Here is a 19,301-nt window from a genome sequence, read left to right on the forward strand (position 1 = left end):
GGATGTGAAGGGTAAACAAAGGAGGAGGCTGCAATGCTTGGTAAGAAATGTACGCATTATCCTGCCCATGTAATTGTAACTCCTCTGTACAGTATGTTCACAAATAAAATAAAATAAAATTTAAAAATAAATAAACAAATAAATGAGGGAATTTTTTTCTCACTAGTTTCTTTTTTTTTTCTTTATTTTTTTATTGTGAAAATACCTTACAGAGGGGTTACAATTACATGGGCAAGATAATGAGTACATTTATCCTACTTTCTAGTGTTCTGAGTTGCTATGTTCAACTTCTTGCCTTTGATATCCAACAGCTCTTATTCTTTGCATTTGTAATTACTCCAACCTAGACTTTATCTTTAAAATAAAATCATTTCCTGGCCATGTATCTTGTTGTATTTTATTGCAAGTCAGAAAAAAATCAAGAAGATATTTTAGCATAAATGCTATGGGTGAAAAACTGAAAAGTCAAAATGAGTTTTGCCATTTCATGGAAGTGGATTTAGTTTTCTGTGTTTTTGTATTTTTTGTTATTTTTACCTTAGTGAATTTCTCTATTTCCCTGTAAATTTAGCCCTCTAGTCATATTAGTGTGATTCCTCAGCCATACTTGTATCTGCTTTGATTTATCCATATATGTTTTATTAACACAATCAAGAGGAATATAAATGAAAGCTTTTAACTTCTTCAAATGAAATCAATTCATTTCTGATTTTGTCTCTATCTACCACTTCAGAAATACTAGGGAAAGAGTGGAGATGGGCAACATTTCCAATTGCCCACAAGAGAGCATTGTGTCCTTAAATAAATGACCATTATTAAACAGAATTACAATGACATATTTAAAAATTATTCACACTACATTTTACTAGAATTTAATTACAGTTAAAATTTATAAATGCTTTTAATCCCCATAGTGTTTCTATTATCTAATCAATGTCATAATTATTTATGATAAATTCTATTCATGAATGAATTTTTAACTACTCATAATGGGTAGGTAAAACTGCATCACTGATATGTTTCTTGGCCTTAATGTAGTCTTAATTGAGCCATTTGGATAACCTCATATGAATGCTACTACAAGTGGATCTTCTTCAAATATTCTAGCTGACAAAACAAAACATATTTAAATTAAAAATAAAGTGTTTTGTCAATATCATATTTAAAATAGAATTATGTTTAACATTCTTAACAAAAGACACATAATTCTCAATTTTTTTGTTTCTTTCCAAATCTGTGTTTAGAATCCATCTTTGTGCTGTTTGTTTACTGAGAAGTTTTGTTTTGTTTTGTCTTTGTTCTGTCCATTATTGACATGTTTTAACTGAGAGCAAGGTCAGGGATCAGAGAGGTCAATGGGAATCCAATGTATGGTTGAAGACTTTAAGCAAGTTCTCCTTCTTTTCCCTTCATTGTCTTGTTTTCCTGATACTCAGAGTGAAGCTAATAATATTCACTCCAGGGTTAATACTGTGGTGACCGAGACAGTCTGAGTGCAGGGCTCATTTATAGCAATCAATGAATATATTGATATGCTCTTCCCTTCCTCCTTCTGTCTTCTCAAACTTTAGTTCTAAGTTCTTCAAGTTTAAATGCTTCACTTTTCCAAATATCCGTGTTTTTTTTGATATCTGAAACATATGATTATTTCCAAATGGGCTTTCCCTGCTGTGCTAACAATGTATCAAACGCAGACTATCACTTCCATTTTGAGTTCAAGACAAAGCAGAATTAACCAGACGCAGAGCCTGCTGGCACTAATGGGAAGAACAGCAGGTCTCCATATATTGTTCCTCTTATTACAATGTAGGGCTGCATGACAATCTCTACAGGTATTTGGGGGGGCTCAGTGATGTGACCCCTATAGTGTCATACTTGTTTTTTGAGAAAATATTTTCTACAAATGCATAACGGTAAAAGCTTTGAGAACTATTATTTTACCTTATTTTGGTCTCAGCAAGATAGTTTCACTTTCTAGCTAGGAAATGAAACAAAAAATAGTACATTCATCCTAGGAAGTAGGCTAACTAGTCTCAAATTAATTTCAATCTATCTCGCACTTTTTCAGATTTATATATTTAGCTTCCCAAATTTCACCCTCAGAAATACAATATTAGAAAATATTCATTCAATCCAAAAGTATTCAGAATACCATTTGTGTGTGTGTATGTGTGTGTGTGTGTATGCTGGTAGTGAGGCTTGAACTCAGGGCCTGCTCGCAGTCCCTGAGCATTTTTGGCTCAACATTAGAGCTCTACCACTTGAACCACAGCTCTACTTCCAACATTTTGCTGGTTAATAGGAGATAAGAATCTCACAAAGACTTTCCTGCATGGGCTGGCATTCAGCTGTCATCTTCAGACCTTAGCTCCCAGGTAGCTAGGATTATAGGTGTGAGTACTGGTGCCAGGCATCAGAATACAATTTTGGTCTCCAAATAGTCCATACTGAATTGCAATGTAGGCTATTCTAGATTAGAGGGAGTATGGCTAGCTCCTTTATGAAGGTGAAAATATGGATAAAATTACCTTAGAACACTTTGCTTTTAAAAATATAGTTGTTATATCTTTTAAATTTTATTTTTATAGAATAATAAAGCAAAATTTTAATCTGTCTTATACTCTAATGAAAATATCTAATAAGTTAATATGTTGGAAAGAGTAACAATTGGCCAACAAAAAGGTAATACAATTAAATTCAATTACATCTAAATAAAAGCTAGAAAATATTAAGCCACTCAAATCTAGGCCTAGAAAAAGCAAGCCTTGATTTTAATATAAAGATGAATATTATACCTTTACCAAGGTAGTCTCCAGAATTAAGTAGCTACTAGCTCACATTTAGTAGTTGGAATAATATATCAGCTATCTTACCTATAAGTCACTCACAATTGTGAAAATAATTGTCCTCATAATTAAATTGTCTCATGCCACTCTGTTTTCACAGTTTCCACACCTCTCCATTATGTCTTCACTGAGAGAGTCTTGTTCATTAATGATATCACTTTTGTATACCTGAAAACTATGGCCTTACTACTAGTCTTCTCTAGTCTTTACTCAATTTCTGTTTTATTCCTTGTTATAGAAAATAAATCTATTGGCCATCCAAAAAAAGAAAGAAAGAAAGAAAAGAAATCTAGAAGAGAATCTGGAATTTGATCAAATTTGGTCTAATTTAAGTTTATGATTCTTCATATATGATTAAATTTTATGGAATATAAAACCTACTTCACCTTTCATCTATTTTATCCACTCAATGAATTTGGCATAGTTTCTTAAAGTCTCATGATTCTTTCCACTGTAACTATTTGACTATATTCCCAGCTTTCAATAGGCCAAATTGGTTTTGGACTCAAGCAAATAAATCTCAGTTTCTATATTTTTCTTAATATGCTTTTCTCTTCAGAGTTTGAGAGGATGTTTTACAAATACAATATACAGTCTATGAGAACTTTGTTTTTAACATTTTTTTGCTAGTACAAAAGTAATAACTTAATTTTCACCTAAGTCAAAGCTGAGACCAGCTCTGTATTTTAGCTTCCTATTCACTGTAGTCTTCTACCAGTGTTTCCTGATCTTTCAGATAAAGCTCTTTAAATCACATTGTTAGAATAAGCTACTTGAGGTCTTTGTCATAGTCTCCATTTCTAAGAAAACTCAAAGTTCACCAGTTAACCCTATTCAATGTCTACAACTGCAAATGTAACAAATATGCACCAAATTGTTATACCTTTCAGAGAAAGCAATTGCTGCCTATAAATTTAAGAAATTTCTACAATGAAGCATAGTGGGCCTCCCTGGGACCTAATGAGATTTTTCACTTTGGGGATTCTATGAGACATGACATATATAAACTAGAAATACAACACAAAATCAATTAATGTGCAGCTTTAGAAAATTTAGTATATGTTTTCCTAATTACTTTGGAAGGATCAGACCCATTTAAACCATGCTTATGTACAGGGACATCACAAGCTAATATTAAAGCTTAGCCAACTGAGTAATTTCAAACAATTCTGTTTCAACATAGAGTCAAGTCTTCTAGCATATTTATGAATAGTTTAAATTAACTATATAATATGTACTATTGGTAGGCTAAGACTTCTGTACATTAAAAATTAAAAAATGAATTAAACATGTCTCTAAAGAGGCCTTGCCTTGATGATACATATATGCAAGTGAAATATACAAGGTTCTACCTTGACAAGGAAAGTTTTGAAAACTATGGACAGTTTGGAAGGTTAAGATTTATGCTATTTTACCAAAAAATCATCATCAGCTAAACAATAATAGAGAAGTAATTAAAGCCTTGAGACTGTTGCCTCAACATATTTTGCAAGAATACTTCTGTGCTCAGGACTGTCAGTATTAAAAGTTCACTGTTGCACTGTACTTAACTGAGCACACAGGAGATGTATTGACATACAATAGTCAGTAAATACCTTCTCAATATTCAGTCTCTTACCTTTAAAGATGATGATTTTCATTTTTTGGGTCTTGTGTGTGTGGTTGTGATTTAAGTGGGGATTAAATTTAGGGCCTGGTTGCTGTCTGTAAACTTTCTTGCATAAGGCGGGTATCTACCACTTGAGCTCTACCTCCACTTCTAGCTTTTGGTTGGTTATTTGGAGATAAGAATCTCATGAACTTTCCTGGTGGGCTGATTTCCAGCTCTTGTCCTTAGATGGAAGCAAGCCTCCTGAGTAGCTGGTACCTGGCTCAACACAGTTGTTGGTTTTTCTTTGTTTTTGTTTGTTTTGTCAGTCATGGGGCTTGAACTCTCAGCCTGGGCACTGTCCCTGAGCTCTTCAGCTCCAGATTAGCAGTCTACCACTTGAGCCACAGTGCCACTTTCGGTTTTCTGGTGGTTTATTGGAGATGAGTCTCATGGACTTTCTTTCCCTGGGCTGGCTTTGAACCATGATCCTCAGATCTCAGCTTCCTGAGTAGAAAGGATTATAGGAGTGAGCCATTGGCACCCGGCTATGAAATATTTTTTAAAGAAAATATTGTAATTCCTTCAAAAGGCAAAGGCAAAGTTAAACAAAATAAACATCAGGAAGAAGGTATTTGAAAAAGTTACAGCAGAGTCATGGGGAAAGGACTAGACCAATTTAATAGGAGAAGAGGAGAAGAATGCAGTCAAGAATTCAATGTAGGGGCTGGGAAGGTGGCTCAGTGGTAGAGCGCTTGCCTTGCAAGCCTGAGGTCCTGGGTTCGATTCCTCAGCACCACATAAGCAAAAAGAAAAAAACCAGAAGTGGTACTGTGGCTCAAGTGGTAGAGTGCTAGCCTTGAGCTGAAGAGCTGAGGTACAGTGCCCAGGCCCAGAGTTCAGGCCCCACGACCGGACTCCCCCCCCAAAAAAAAAACAGAATTCAATGTATATTCTACAACATTAAGAAAACTGAGGGAAAGGATGGGTAAGAATGGGATAACATTAAGTTTAATCATGTTCATGAATTTCTTTGTTAAATTTCAATTCCTCTGCACAACTACTTAAAGGTAAATGGAGACCTAAAATGATCATCAATATCTTCAACTGCAAGAAGGGGGATATTTAAATGTATGTTATTTATGTTTTTCTGTTCAATGCACTTATACATGAAAATATTATTTTCTTTTTTTATTGTGAAAATACCGTACAGAAGGGTTACAATTACATGGGCAAGGTAATGAGCACATTTCTTATCAAGCATTGTTACCTCTTCCTTTGTTTCCCCTTCCCATCCCTTCCCATTTCCCACCCCCAACCCCGCCCCCCCATTCCTTTTCACACACCCCCGCCAGAGTTGTAATGTTTGTTTTTCGACATAACGACTTGAACATCTCATTGCTGCAATGGGTCCACCTGTATCCTTATTTAAATGATTTGTTTTTTCCCTTCCCCTCCACAAATTATACCAACATCAAATACAATGAAAGGAGGGGTCATACCGTTGGGGAGGGACATACAAAGCAACAAAGAAATCATCTTATAAATATGTTAGAAACAATCACAAGAAAGAAAAAAAACATTTGAATACTTATCTAGAGGTTCATTTAGCCTAACATCACCTTATCTGATCTTTTCTGCTTGTCTCAGACATATACTAGTTATTGCAAATAAGGGAAACCATGGGACCTATGTTTCTTGGGCCTGGCTTACTTTACTTAATATAATTTTTCCAAGTCTTTCCATTTCCTAACAAATGGGGCAATGTCCTTCCTTCTGATGGAGGCATAGAATTCCATTGTGTATATATATACATTTTCTTGATCCATTCATCTACTGAGGGGCATCTAGGTTGGTTCCATATTTTCGCTATGGTAAGTAATGCTGCAATAAACATGGTTCTGCTAGTAGCTTTAGTAGGGTCTTGTTTGTGATCATTTGGGTAAATGCCCCAACATGGGTTTTCTGGGTAATAGGGGAGTTCTATGTGGAGTCTTTTGAGGAACCTCCATATTACTTTCCAAAGTAGTTGAACAAGTTTACACTCCCACCAACAATGCGGTAAGGTTCCCTTCTGTCCACATCCCCTCCAGTATCTGTTGTAATTAGAGTTCTTGATTATAGCCATTCTAAGTGGGGTGAGGTGGTATCTCAATGTTGTTTTGATTTGCATTTCTTTTATGGCTAGAGAGGTTGAACATTTCAAGTGTCTCTTGGCAATCATTCTTTCCTTTTCAGAGAAGTTTCTCCTTAAGTCTTTGGCCCACTTATTTATTGGGCAGTTGTTTCTTTGAGGATTTGTTGGAGGATTGAAACTATTATTTTCTGACCCAATTCTTAGTTTTCTTTCCATATTCTTCTAAATGCATTTTGTGACTTATGCTCAGGTCTTTGAGATAATAGAATTTGGACTTTCAGAAGAAAATAACATTCATGTTAAGTCAATAGCAGAGACTTTTATTCCAGAAGTGGTTGTTCATTTGCCTTGTGTGCAAAATATGTCTGATGAAGACTAGCATGAGGACAACGAGATTCTATTTCTTTTTAGAGTTCTTCTGACATTTAGAATATAGCATTTTCCCTCACATTAATTTTTTTTTTGGTTCTACCACTATGTAACACAACTCCATTTAATTCTGACATTAACTGTCTGGTGTTACTTTGAGACCCACACACTAAGAGCTTCATCTGAAAGAGTGTCCCACTTCAAATGCCAACCTTAAGTTCAAGGCACCTGTACTTATGACAATTATCTGAAATTTGTGGGCTCCTTTAACCTTCTCAGGTTTGATAATTTGCTAGAATAGGTCCAGAACTCAGAAAACAATTCACTTGCTATTACCAGCTTATTGTAAGGGTATAACTCAGGAAAAGACCAGATGTGAGAAATCTACAGGACTAAGCATGGGAAGGGTTGGCGAACTCCCAAGTCCTCTGTAGTTATTGCATCCTGTTATAGAGGATTCATTATGTAGATGCGAATGACTGTCTCATTGGCTGGAAGTTGTGTCAATTTCAGGATCCCATGTCTCTTCAGAGTTGAGTTTGAAATATCATCCTTCTAATTACACTTGGGTCCATCCATATATCAACCTTCATCCTGAAGTTAGATAGGCATGCCCTGTCCCTAGTTGTCTATTTATCATGCAAAAAGATCATCTTATTCTAAAGATTCTGAGAGCTTTACAAGTTCTGTATCAGGAACCAGTGATGGAAACCAAATGTTTATTTCTTGCCATATCTCAATGAGGACATTAATTAATGGCATCTTCTAGATGATCTATTTTGTTGTTATTACAGTTTTAGTATTCTAAAACTCAAACATGTCCCATTATTGTTTCACTCTTGAATATATATTCCCTTTTTAATAATAAATTTGTTCTTTATTAATTTATTTTTTATTTTAAAATACATGCACAAAGAATTTTCAATTCATCATTTGCATGGAGGACCTTTCTTTTTTTAGAAAATTATTATCTTTATTTGGTTCTAGAAGAAAAGAAAAAGAAGTAAGAATGTAAAGATTTAAAAAGTATTTTTCTTCTTGAAGAATGACAAGGAGGGCATAAGAAATAAATATGTATTTTTTTCAGATATCTGCAAGAAGAGAATGAATGTTTCATGAAAACATCTGTTATAAGAGCATCCTAAGGAGAATAATTAATAAGTCCAAATATCAAAGTGAATATATAGTTAAGAAAGTTTCAGAAATGTTAATGATTTTAAATTGTTTAAGTTTTAAGGAAATAATAGATGTGGTGACATATGTTGACAGGAGCTAGGTAAACTTGGACAGATATGCCTTTTAAGGATATTTTAAATAAGTAATGCCATCTTTGCCTTGTAATAAAAGATGGGGATTTTCTGAGAACTCTAGAGTGCTCTAGGAAGCTCATGCATCCTCTAGATGGCCCTTGTTATTCTCCTGGATAGGCTGTTCTGCCTGTGTATAACACTTTTATGAGGATTAAGTATTCTCATTTAGCTTGCTTTGTGTAACACTTTTGTTGGGTTTGGTTGCCCCACCCAAAGATGTGGTTTTTGTCTTTAAAAGCTTGATTGTGGGCTGCAGGTCTTTGAGACAAGAGTCCATCTGTAGATGCCAGCTCTCCAATAAAGACTCCCAGTTCCACATCTCAAAATGTGGCTTCTCTGTTTCTCTCCATACATTATTCTAACAATGGTGAGGTATTATTGCATTCAAACTAAGAGTATTTTCTTCAATTAAGCCATTAAATGTGGTATGTTCACATGACATTCTTAAAAAATGTGCAAAATGTAGGTTCTTAATCCAGCTTTCTTTGAAAGTCACGTTCAGACTTCAAGCTTCAATGCAGAGAATGTATTTGGGGAATAATTCCAGGGCACACAAAGTTCAGGAGGAGTAGAACAAGAAAGAAAACCTAGTTTATTGTTATATTGTTTGCCACTATTACAAGTAGGCTGTGTTCATCTCCCTAGAGTACTCAGCAGGGTCTTAGAAATCCCTACATGGGAAGTTTCTGCTTGAGACCAAAAGAGAAAGAAATTATGCTTCCCCTCTTACCTACCATAATGGTCACATGATTGTAGCCTTAAGTGCTTAAAACTCCAGTGTTGTGCACATATAAGAGAAACTATATTAAGAGTTAAAGAAGAATCTGGTTACAAAGAGAAAACTTCCTCATTCTTGGGATGTGGAAAATAGAGGTGGTTGTCCAAAGTAACTAGAAACCGTCTCATATTCTACCACTTAAGTAATGAGTGGAATTAAGTTAACACAGAGAACACACACTTCTGCACAGGAATTTCCAAATGAATGTTTGGATATTCTCATAGAAGAAAACAGTTTTGTCACGGATTCTATGATTCATATCTTAGACACACATGTATTGTAATTAATCCTATATATAAACTACAAACAAAGATGCATTTATTCTTGGTGGAGAAATAAGAGAGAATAAGAAAATTATTTTCACTAGCATTTTAAGTGTAAATTATATGCCAACATTCCTTTTCAACACATAGAATACATATTAACAGTGCAGTTTTAACTGCTTTAAATAGACTATTCCTTCCATAAATACCAGGATATGATATATATTCAAAAGTCCTGTTTAGCAATGTTAATTTGTGTGTGGAATAATTTGATTTTTACTCTAAAAGAGTTGCTCAAATGATTAGGTACTTCAAATTCCAACATTGGTTCAACATTTAACATTTTTATACTATTATGTATCTGATCATGCTATCATCTGGTTATATTTTTATATATTTTCTTTAAAAATATGTTTAATAACTAAAATATACAAACAATTTCTTGTAGAACATGTCATTTCAAGCTATGTATACATGATAGAATAGCTATATCAAGCTAATTTTCATGTGTACTACTTCACATGTAATATTTATTATGATGAGAACAGCCAAAATTTATTCTTAAACAACATCCATTACAGCTCCACATTGGAGTTGATCTGGTTTGTTAGTTTTGTTTTTCTACTTTTTCTTTCCTCTCCTTCTCCCACAGCTCTGTTTTCTGGTTGTGTTAAGTGTATTTGAGGGGCTGCTGGTCTTTGAGACAAGAGTCCACCTGCAACCTTCCACTTTCCCAATTTGACCTCTCAAAATGTGGCTTCTCTGTTTTCTCATAACTGAATTCCTGTAGAACACTATAACTTGCCATGTTGTATGACATGTTTTGAACTTATTCTCCCTGTCTAACAGAAATTTTAAATTTTTTGAGCAGCATCTCTCTAGCCATTACTTGACCACCCTTTGTCCCTGGAAACTTCTATGTTCACATTTCCCATATAAGGGAAATGGTACAATATTTAGCCTTTGGTGTCTAATTCATTTTACTTAAAATAATGTCTTTTAGTTTCATCTATGTTGTCACAAATTATGGGATTCATTTCTGTTTAAAATCAAATAACATCTCCTTGTATATGCATATATGTGTGTTTGTATTGTGTGTCAATTTTCTTTATCCATTCATCAACAGATGGACACTTACTTTGATTCTGTGTATTGTTTTTTGTGAATAGTACAGCTATGAACATACAAGCATGTGTATGCCTTTGTCTTACTATTTTAATTTCCCCTTAATGTATAGCCAGTAGTGGAATTGCTGTATCATATGATAGTTCTATTTCAGTTTACAAAGAAATTTCCACATTCATTTCCATGAGGCCTCTACTAATTTATATTCCTGTGAAAAGTATATGAGCTCTAATTTCTCCACATCATCTCAAGAATTTGCAAGTTTCTTTCTTACTTTTGTTTGCCATTTTTGATAATAGCAATTCTATGCTGGATGTAGGTCATATCTCATTGTGTTTTTGTATTACATTTTTGTGATTATTATTCATACTCAAATTTTTTATCATTGTTGGCAACTTGTGTTCTTATGTTACTCTCCCCCCACATTAGAATTATTTTTTTAATTATCCTTACGTCTTACTATATACAAAAAATCAAGTCAAAATGAATCAAGGATGTAAATTTAAAACCTGAATGTATAGAATTAGTGAAAAACAACAATGGGAAATAAGGCTTTATAATTGGATAGGAAAAGATATTTTAGATGCAGCCAGTATGTTCTAACAAGAAAAGTAACACTAAACAAGTAGGATTGTACCAAAATAGGATTATATCAAATTAAGAAATTTATGTACAATGAAGGAAACAACACAGTTAAGTGATATATTACATAAAGAGAGAAAATTTGACAACCTACTGGGCAAGGATTAACATGTAGAATATGTAAGAAATTCTATATATGATCTGGTAAAAGATGTATGTGTGTGTGTGTGTGTGTGTGTGTGTGTGTGTGTGTGTGTGTGTTTGATGCTTATTGAACTAGACCTTGTTCTTCACTTTCTACCATCAGAGTAAGAGAATGCTTGTAAAGCTGTGTTTTCAGATGGACATAGAATGGCAATGACTTTTTCAGATACAGGGGGAACATTTGAAGTTGAATATGCATGCACTTTATTTTTACCTTGTCCAAGTATATTAGTTTATGAAGTCTTATGCTATGTCCAATATGTATAGAGACCTATTTCAATATCATCCACAATGAAGAAGGAGCCCTGAGGCTTAGCTAGAACCAGAAGTATAGAAAAATGTAGTTTTTTGTAAAAAATAATTATAATCAACAATATGTATGAGTCTGGGTCTTTTTCCTTTGGCTTAGGACATACAGGCAATAATAATCACACTGTTCTGTCAAGGTTTTCTCATGTTAAGTCTTGATTCCTTACTTTAAATCAAAGACAGATTCAAAAATGTTTCCTATTATGTTACCTAACATAAACCCATACTATGTTTCTTTTTATATCTTTTAATAGGGTAGAAACAGAAAGAGGAAGATAGAGCTGCACATAAATGATGAATTATTGACAATATTTTATTTTTGACACCAACATATAAGTTTATTGTCATATTTTCAAAACTTTTATATACGTCTGTAGGAAAGGATGGGAGATGGGAGAAGACAGGATACCCTGAAACAAGTTTAACATTGAGATGATAATTACAGCTGAGTGATGTTATAGTATATGATAATGAAGCTTACTATACATTTCTCTCTTTTCTGTTTAAAATTTATTTAAATGCTGTACAGCAGGTTACCTGGCTCAAGAATGGACTGCACACTTGTTCTCTATATCATGGAAGCAGTTACTTAATTTTCTGTACTCTCGTATTCTTTCTTATAAATTGAGCAAGTGATTAGGATATGTATCTCTATCACTTTAATCAGTATTAAATAAGTTAACACACCAAAATTCTAAATAAATGTCTGATGCTATTTGTCTGATGCTATATAAGTAGTGAGTCAATGTTAACTGGTATCATTATTCTAAAGTTATTGTTTTTCTCTTCAAAGTTAGACTAATGCTGATATTTATTTTAGAGAATGGAACTTACCTAATATCAGCTTATTCCACTAAAATTTCTGGCTTTTATATCAAAGTAGGAAATAATTGTGTCTCCAGTGGAATATCAGCATGAAGAAGAAAAACACTTATACCTTAAGAGAAATAATCAAATATCTAGAAAAGAGAAAGTAAGATTTACTGTAATTGTAATTAATTGGAACAATGAATGAATGTATTAAGAAATTCCTTTTAGTTCAAAATTATTCTGAGAGCTAATTCAGAGTTGATTGCAATGTTATCTCTGTTGCACACAGTTAAGCCATGAAATTGTATTGGCTAATTTTTGTTTTATTTAAATTGTTAAGTCCTCAAAGTATTATTGATGATGATTGAGTATATAATGTTCAGCCAGCAATGTCGAGCTATATGAGTCATTTTCCTGTTTTAAAACTAGTTGTTATATAATAGAATTAATAGAATAGAATAATGAGGAATTTTCACAAATCTGCTGAGAAATGGATTAATTATTGAAAATGATGAAATCATGCACAAGCCTAATTTATTTTATTATTATTATTATACCATTCATCATCTTTTTTTCCTGCAGTTGAAAAACAATAAAACTTAACAATGAATAAATATCTTTAAGTGAAAATATGACCTACGTATTTATAGATTATGACAAATAGTTGATTACTGTAAAATATGAAATTCAAAGTTGTGGTAAACTGTATCATGTGTTTATGCACATATATACAGTAAAATGACATCACATGAGTCACCCATTGAATCATTAATAAAAATTATTTAGATTTGATAGATGCAAAGAAAATATTTGCCATCACCACACACAGGTTAGTATGATTTAATCTCTAAGTTCCAATAACTAAAATAGGGTCTTGTCTGACAAGAGCAGCACCTAAAGAGATATGAAATGGGTAATTTGTATCTAAGGAAACCTGAAAGACTTAGTCCAGAGCTTGCTATTTCATTATTGTTAAACAAAACTTACTGACAACTGACTATAAATTTCCTTTTATTTTTTTCAGGGACAAAGTTGAGAAATGGTCTCTATTGAGTCTAAGTGTGTTAATTTTCCAAAGTAGATGATATTTAAATGTCAAAGTAATTGACGTGGGCTAATAAAATCTAGTTTCAATAGCTTTTTTTTTTGAGCCCAAATTCTGGGCCTGGGTGCTGTCCCTCAGCTCTTCAGCTCAAGGCTAGCACTCTACCACTTGAGTCACAGTGCCAATTCTGACTTTTTCTGCTTATGTGGTGCTGAGGAATTGATCCCAGAGCCTCATGCATACAAGGCAAGCACTCTACCACTGAGCCACCTTCCCAGCCTAGTTTCAATAAAATTTTATAACAGTATGTTAGGAATCCAAGAAAAAACTAAATTGAAATGTGTGTAATATAGCCTTCCTAAAAAAGGACACACTTTAACTGGTCCCAGTGGAAAAGCTTCTACTCTACACCACAGCCAAAAAAACACAGGTATTTTGATTCAAAATACCTTTTTGATTTTCACTTTTAATGCTGACATAGTTGTTTGACGACTTCTATTTATTTTTGTGACTCGTTTTTCTGCTCCAGATTTCTGCTACTCTTTCCCTTTAGTTTTGCTTCCTATCTTAATACTTTATTTATCAGAACTCATATTTTTTTTCATTTGGTGTCCTAGTATTTGCTTATATTTCCCTTCTTTTATATTCTAGTTCTAATTCCAATTATTATACAGAAGTTGACAACTGTCCAAATAAAGTAACTCAAGGAAAAGCTAATTGTATTCTTCGTTCAACTTATATATTCCAGGACTATGCTGAGAAGGAGAATAGCATAGCGAAAGCTCTAGAAGACTTGAAGGCTAATTTTTACTGTGAACTCTGTGACAAACAGTACTATAAGCATCAGGAATTTGACAACCACATTAACTCATATGATCATGCACACAAACAGGTAAGAAAGAGACCTTCAGATTGCCTGGCATTTCTGCATTTTGTGATATTGTAAGCATAATTTTTCTTTTATTTAAAATGTAAGATGTAATTTTGAGATGATGATTTGATATCATATAGTGAGAATCACCTTGAAATCACCAAAAGCAATGTTTGAAACAAATTACCAATAAGACAGTATCATTGAATTGTCTGTCACATGAGTGTTAGTGTTTGGAAAGCAACATTCTACATGTGATGATCCTTTAAATATCTTGAACTGTTTTAAGTTTCATATATTTTATCCAACATTATAGTCATCTAATGTTAGTAAATTTTATTCACAATAATGTATTATTTAATGACAAGGAATATGTCTTGAAAAACGTGTCCTACGGCAATTTTCTCATTATGCGACTATTTTTAAAGTGTTCTTACACAAGCAAGAAGGCACTGTCATTCTATATGCTATCAATCATTGACAAAACTACCATGTGGCTCATGACTTTAGTTCTTTCTGGAAAGCATTTTATTCTTAAATTGTCATAGAAATGTAAGTAAAGGGAATGCTCAAGATTTTATTGAGTATTTATTAAGCAAAACTATAATAAGTGTATAAGTTTGTTTATTTAGTGATTGATTGCTGGCAATAGGAATTGAATTTAAGGTTCTTACCTGCAAGGCAAGTGTTCTACTACTTGAATCATGCTGCCAGTCTTTTTCTTTTAGTTTGTTTTTCCAGGTAGGATCACAAGACTGCTCTGGCAGGTGTTGGACCATAATCCTTCTACCTCTGTCTATGAGTATCTGGAATTATATTTAGGCATTTAATTTAGAAATAGGGAATCATTAGCTTTGGTCTAGGCTGTTCATTGATAGTTATGTGTTAATAAATCTCACATTGACTTTTTTTGTGTGCCAATCCTGCGACTTAAACTCAAGGCTTGTATGCTGTACCTGAGCTTTTCCTGTTCAAGAATAGATTTCTACCCCTTGAGCCACATCTCTACTTCTAGCTTGTTAATGCTTAATTGGAGACAAGAGTTTCATGTATTTTTCCTGCCCAAGGTGGCTTTGAACTTTGATCCTCAGATCTCAAGCCTACTGAGCAGCAAGAATTACAGGCATGAGCTAGGAATGTCTGATCTCACATTGACACTGTATGTGCATATTCACTTAATAGTAGTGATAAAACTACAAGTGATTATAGATTCATTTGTAATATGCCTCAACCAATCTAACTTCATTCATTATTGTGTTCATGACAACAGTTTTAGCAATTTTATTTATTTACATACTTACTTACATACTTGGTTACCTTTGGTCATAGTGTGGCTTGAATCCAAGGCTTCATGCTTGCTAGGTAGAAACTTTACCACTTTAACCATGCTTTCCAATTCCTTTCTTGCCCTTGTTATTTTTGAGATAGGTCTCACCCCTGACAAAGAGCATTCTTAAACTTTGATTCAATGGTCTTTGACTCTCCTCCACCTGAAAATGTGTAGGGTTTTAAAGGCTTGGAAAGTGTTCTGATCTCTGAATTTGGTGTCAATACCTTCAGTATTTTCATGTCACTTTTGAGTTCTAATAACCCACATGTTTGGTCTTTTAATTCTATACCAACATTCTCCTGTGCTTCCTTCTCTTTACACATCTTAATTTTTTTCTCATGAAATTATATTTTGATGTTACTCTCTTTACCTAAATATTTTTTGCTTCTGATGCTTCTACCCTGCTAAGATGCCTTCTATTGCATTTTAATGGCTAACTTATTTTGCAGCTCAAGGGCTGTTTTGTTGTTGTTGTTTTTCATTGCTTCCATCTATTTGTTATGTTTCTCTGTTAGAACATCCAAGTATTTCTGTGTTTTACACAGGCCTATTGAGCTGTGTAAAAATAGCTGCTTTAATGGTCTTGTATATCTTTGTATATTGACTATTCTCTATAAGTAAAAAGTTTGAGAGCTCTTGATGCTTGTTCCCATGTGAAGTCATTTAGGCATTGGAAAATTAAGTATATACACTCCACCTTTCATAACTCTGATGTATATGTGCTTGACTTTTCAGAAATCTTAAGTAGGCTGTTAATTTTCTTTGAGCCTATAAACATGTGTGATAGTTTTAGCACTAGAAGGAAGTCCAAGATCACTTCTGTCCAATAATCAGGTGGTTTGCTGTTCCACATTAACTTGAGGAGAACCTAGAAAAGGAAGCCCATAATCACAAGCCACATCCTTGTTAGGTAAGCACAAATGCTTCCTCTATAGTTACTAGGTTATGGTCAGGCAGTACAAAATTTGATTTCTACCAGTACTAGGAAAAATTATGAAATTCCCACTGTGCTACATCATGTCTATGACCACCAATGCCACAAAACTGTGCCATATCATAGACCTATGGACTCAGTCTAGTACAACACAGTGTAGAACCAAGGCCCACATTGCTCTGGGCTCCCTATTTGTGAGGAGAACTCAAAATGTAAGATCCATGTCAGAGGGCACTCTAATGTTGGCTTGACAGAATTACTAAAGACTGTGGCCACTTTCCTCCACTTGACTCAGGCCTAATACAAAGTCACTATCTCATGGAAGAGATTTGGAAATGGGAGCTCTTAAAACTAATTTTAGTGTTAGGTTTGGTCAGCATAACAGTTATTTCCAAGACAACATCCTTTGCTTACTACCCTTAGTAGTAAGGGAAATCTTAGCTAATGGGATCTTAACTTCACACTATACATTTTAATGTGTACAGTCAATTCTTTAAAAGATAGTTCTTTGGCTACCAAGGCTGACACTAAGTTGAGTTATACTTGAGTTTCATCTGACAATCCCAGGAAGACACCCTGGTCCATGATGCAATGGGTGGTCTTATAGACTAAAGCTCAAGTGTGTATTCCCAAGCAAGGTCTCAACATAGAGCCTGGTGTCTTCATACTCCATCTATAAGCATTGGCTTGGAGATAAGCATGCTCCAAAGATGAAGGGAGAGGTGGTCCAATCATTCTTTGATTGCTAAGACTGATGCTAAGCTGGGTCACTCCAAAATCTCACACCCATAGAGACTTTTATAGAATAAGGAGTGGTGGTGCTGGACCAGTTTCAGTCAAAGCCAGTCAAAATTTGACTCTGTTTCACCAGCATAGAGGCCTTTGCCTGTTCAAGTAGAGAACTTCTAGAGGCTCTGTGAACTCTCACCTGGGTGCAAGGGATTTTGCTTAATGCCTGTTTCTGGTCTTCCTATTGTGGGTTTAACACTGTAATTAAAATGAAAATCCAGTTCTAGGTTCTTTGTTTTGCGACCCAGTAAATGGAGTCTTGCTCTTCTATACTGAAAAGCTGAGGAAGGAATTGGGGAAGTATTCCCTTCATTTCCTAGCTAATATTGTTCTAGCATTTCAGAGCGCAAGTATTGTTCCAGTAAAGCTCAAAATAATGTAGGTTTAGTGACCAACATTCAATTTAACTTAGAATAATATATAGGAGTTGGAATAAAAAATTCATATAATAGTTAAATTTATTTTTCAAAACATACTGCATAATTTCATGTAAGAAGAAATGCAATGTTTTAACAAGAAGTACATGTCTCAGTCTTTAAGGACAGTCACATTCTATACCCAGTAGTCTGGTTTAATTATTGCATATTATATTTGGTTAATAAACAATTTGGTTTTGATATTATTTAATATATATGCTTACTAGAAAATAGCAATATATCTGAACATTATATGAGATAAAATTTAAGGACAAGAGCGTCTTCTTTTGTACATTTTTTATTGTAAAAATTACGTACAGAGGGGTTACAGTTACATGAGCAAGGTATTGAGTACATTTCTTATTGAGCATTGTTGGCTTCTCCTTTGTTTTCCCCCTACTATCCCTTTCCTCCCACCTACCTAACTACACCCCTGCCCCGGGGCCAAAATAGTTTGTTTTCAACATAGTGTTTTGTACATCTCATTGCTAAAATGGGTCAACCTGTATCTTTATTTAAGCATTTTGATCTTTCCTTTTCCCTTCTCAAATTAGAAAATTGTATATACAAGATGCAGGGCACCAAGAGCAAATACAGTGAAAACAGGGGTCATATCGTGGGGAAGGAACATAGAAAGAAACAACAACAAAAAAACAAATGGTATATTATAAATATGTTTGAAACAATAGCAAGAAAGAAAAAAGATATTTGTGTCCCTGTCTTGGGGTTCATTTCCTTTAACATTATCTTTTACAATCAGATGTACATAGCTTTTGGCCTTTTCTGCTGTGCTACACATGTACTAGTTATTGCAAATAAGGGAAACCATGGCACCTATATTTCTTTGGGCCTGGCTTACTTCACTTAATATAATTTTTTTCAAGTATTTCCATTTCCTAACAAGTGGTGTGATGTCATTCTTTCTGATGGAGGCATAGAATTCCATTGTTTACATATACCACATTTTCTTAATCCATTCATCTACTGAGGGGCATCTGGTTGGTTCCATATCTTAACTATGGTAAATAATGCTGCAATGTACATAGTTGTGTTGGTAGCTTTAGTATGGTCTAATTTTTGATCATTTGGGTAAATGCCCCAAACTGGGATTGCTGGGTCATAGGGGAGCTCTATGTGGAGTCTTTTGAGGAACCTACATACTGCTTCCCAAAGTGGTTGAACAAATTTACATTCCCAACAACAAGGCAGTAGGGTTCCCTTTTGACCACATCCCCTCCAACATCTGTTGTTATTAGAGTTCTTAATTATAGCCATTCTGGGATGAGGTGGAATTTCAATGTTGTTTTGATTTGCATTTCTTTTATGGCTAGAGAGGTTGAATATTTCTTCATGTGTCTATTGGCCATTCTTATTTCCTCTTCAGAGAAGTTTCTCTTTAAGTCTTTAGCTCATTTATTTATTGGGCAGTTGTTTCTTTGAGGATTTGTTGTTGGGGTATTTAAGTTTTTTGAGTTCCAGGTATATTTTAGATATGAGACCCTTATTTGTTTTATGGCTAGTGAAGATCTTCTCCCAATCTGTAGGCTTTCTATTAATTTTGCTAGCTATGTCTTTTGCCATGCAGAAGCTCTGCA

At 34.1% G+C, this 19,301-nt stretch overlaps 1 protein-coding gene across 1 annotated transcript in view; it reads left to right on the forward strand.

Annotated features, from left to right (window-relative positions):
- The window catches only part of Znf804a (zinc finger protein 804A), a 235,383-nt gene that overhangs the window by 167,615 nt on the left and 48,467 nt on the right, over positions 1–19,301 (forward strand). The window contains exon 2 of the mRNA XM_013028727.1: positions 14,115–14,258. Within this exon, the coding sequence (XP_012884181.1) occupies positions 14,115–14,258 (144 nt within the window). The remainder of the gene's footprint in view (positions 1–14,114; positions 14,259–19,301) is intronic.

This window comes from Dipodomys ordii, unplaced genomic scaffold (genome assembly GCF_000151885.1).
Source record: "Dipodomys ordii isolate 6190 unplaced genomic scaffold, Dord_2.0 Scaffold5, whole genome shotgun sequence".
NCBI classification, from domain to species: Eukaryota; Metazoa; Chordata; class Mammalia; order Rodentia; family Heteromyidae; genus Dipodomys; species Dipodomys ordii.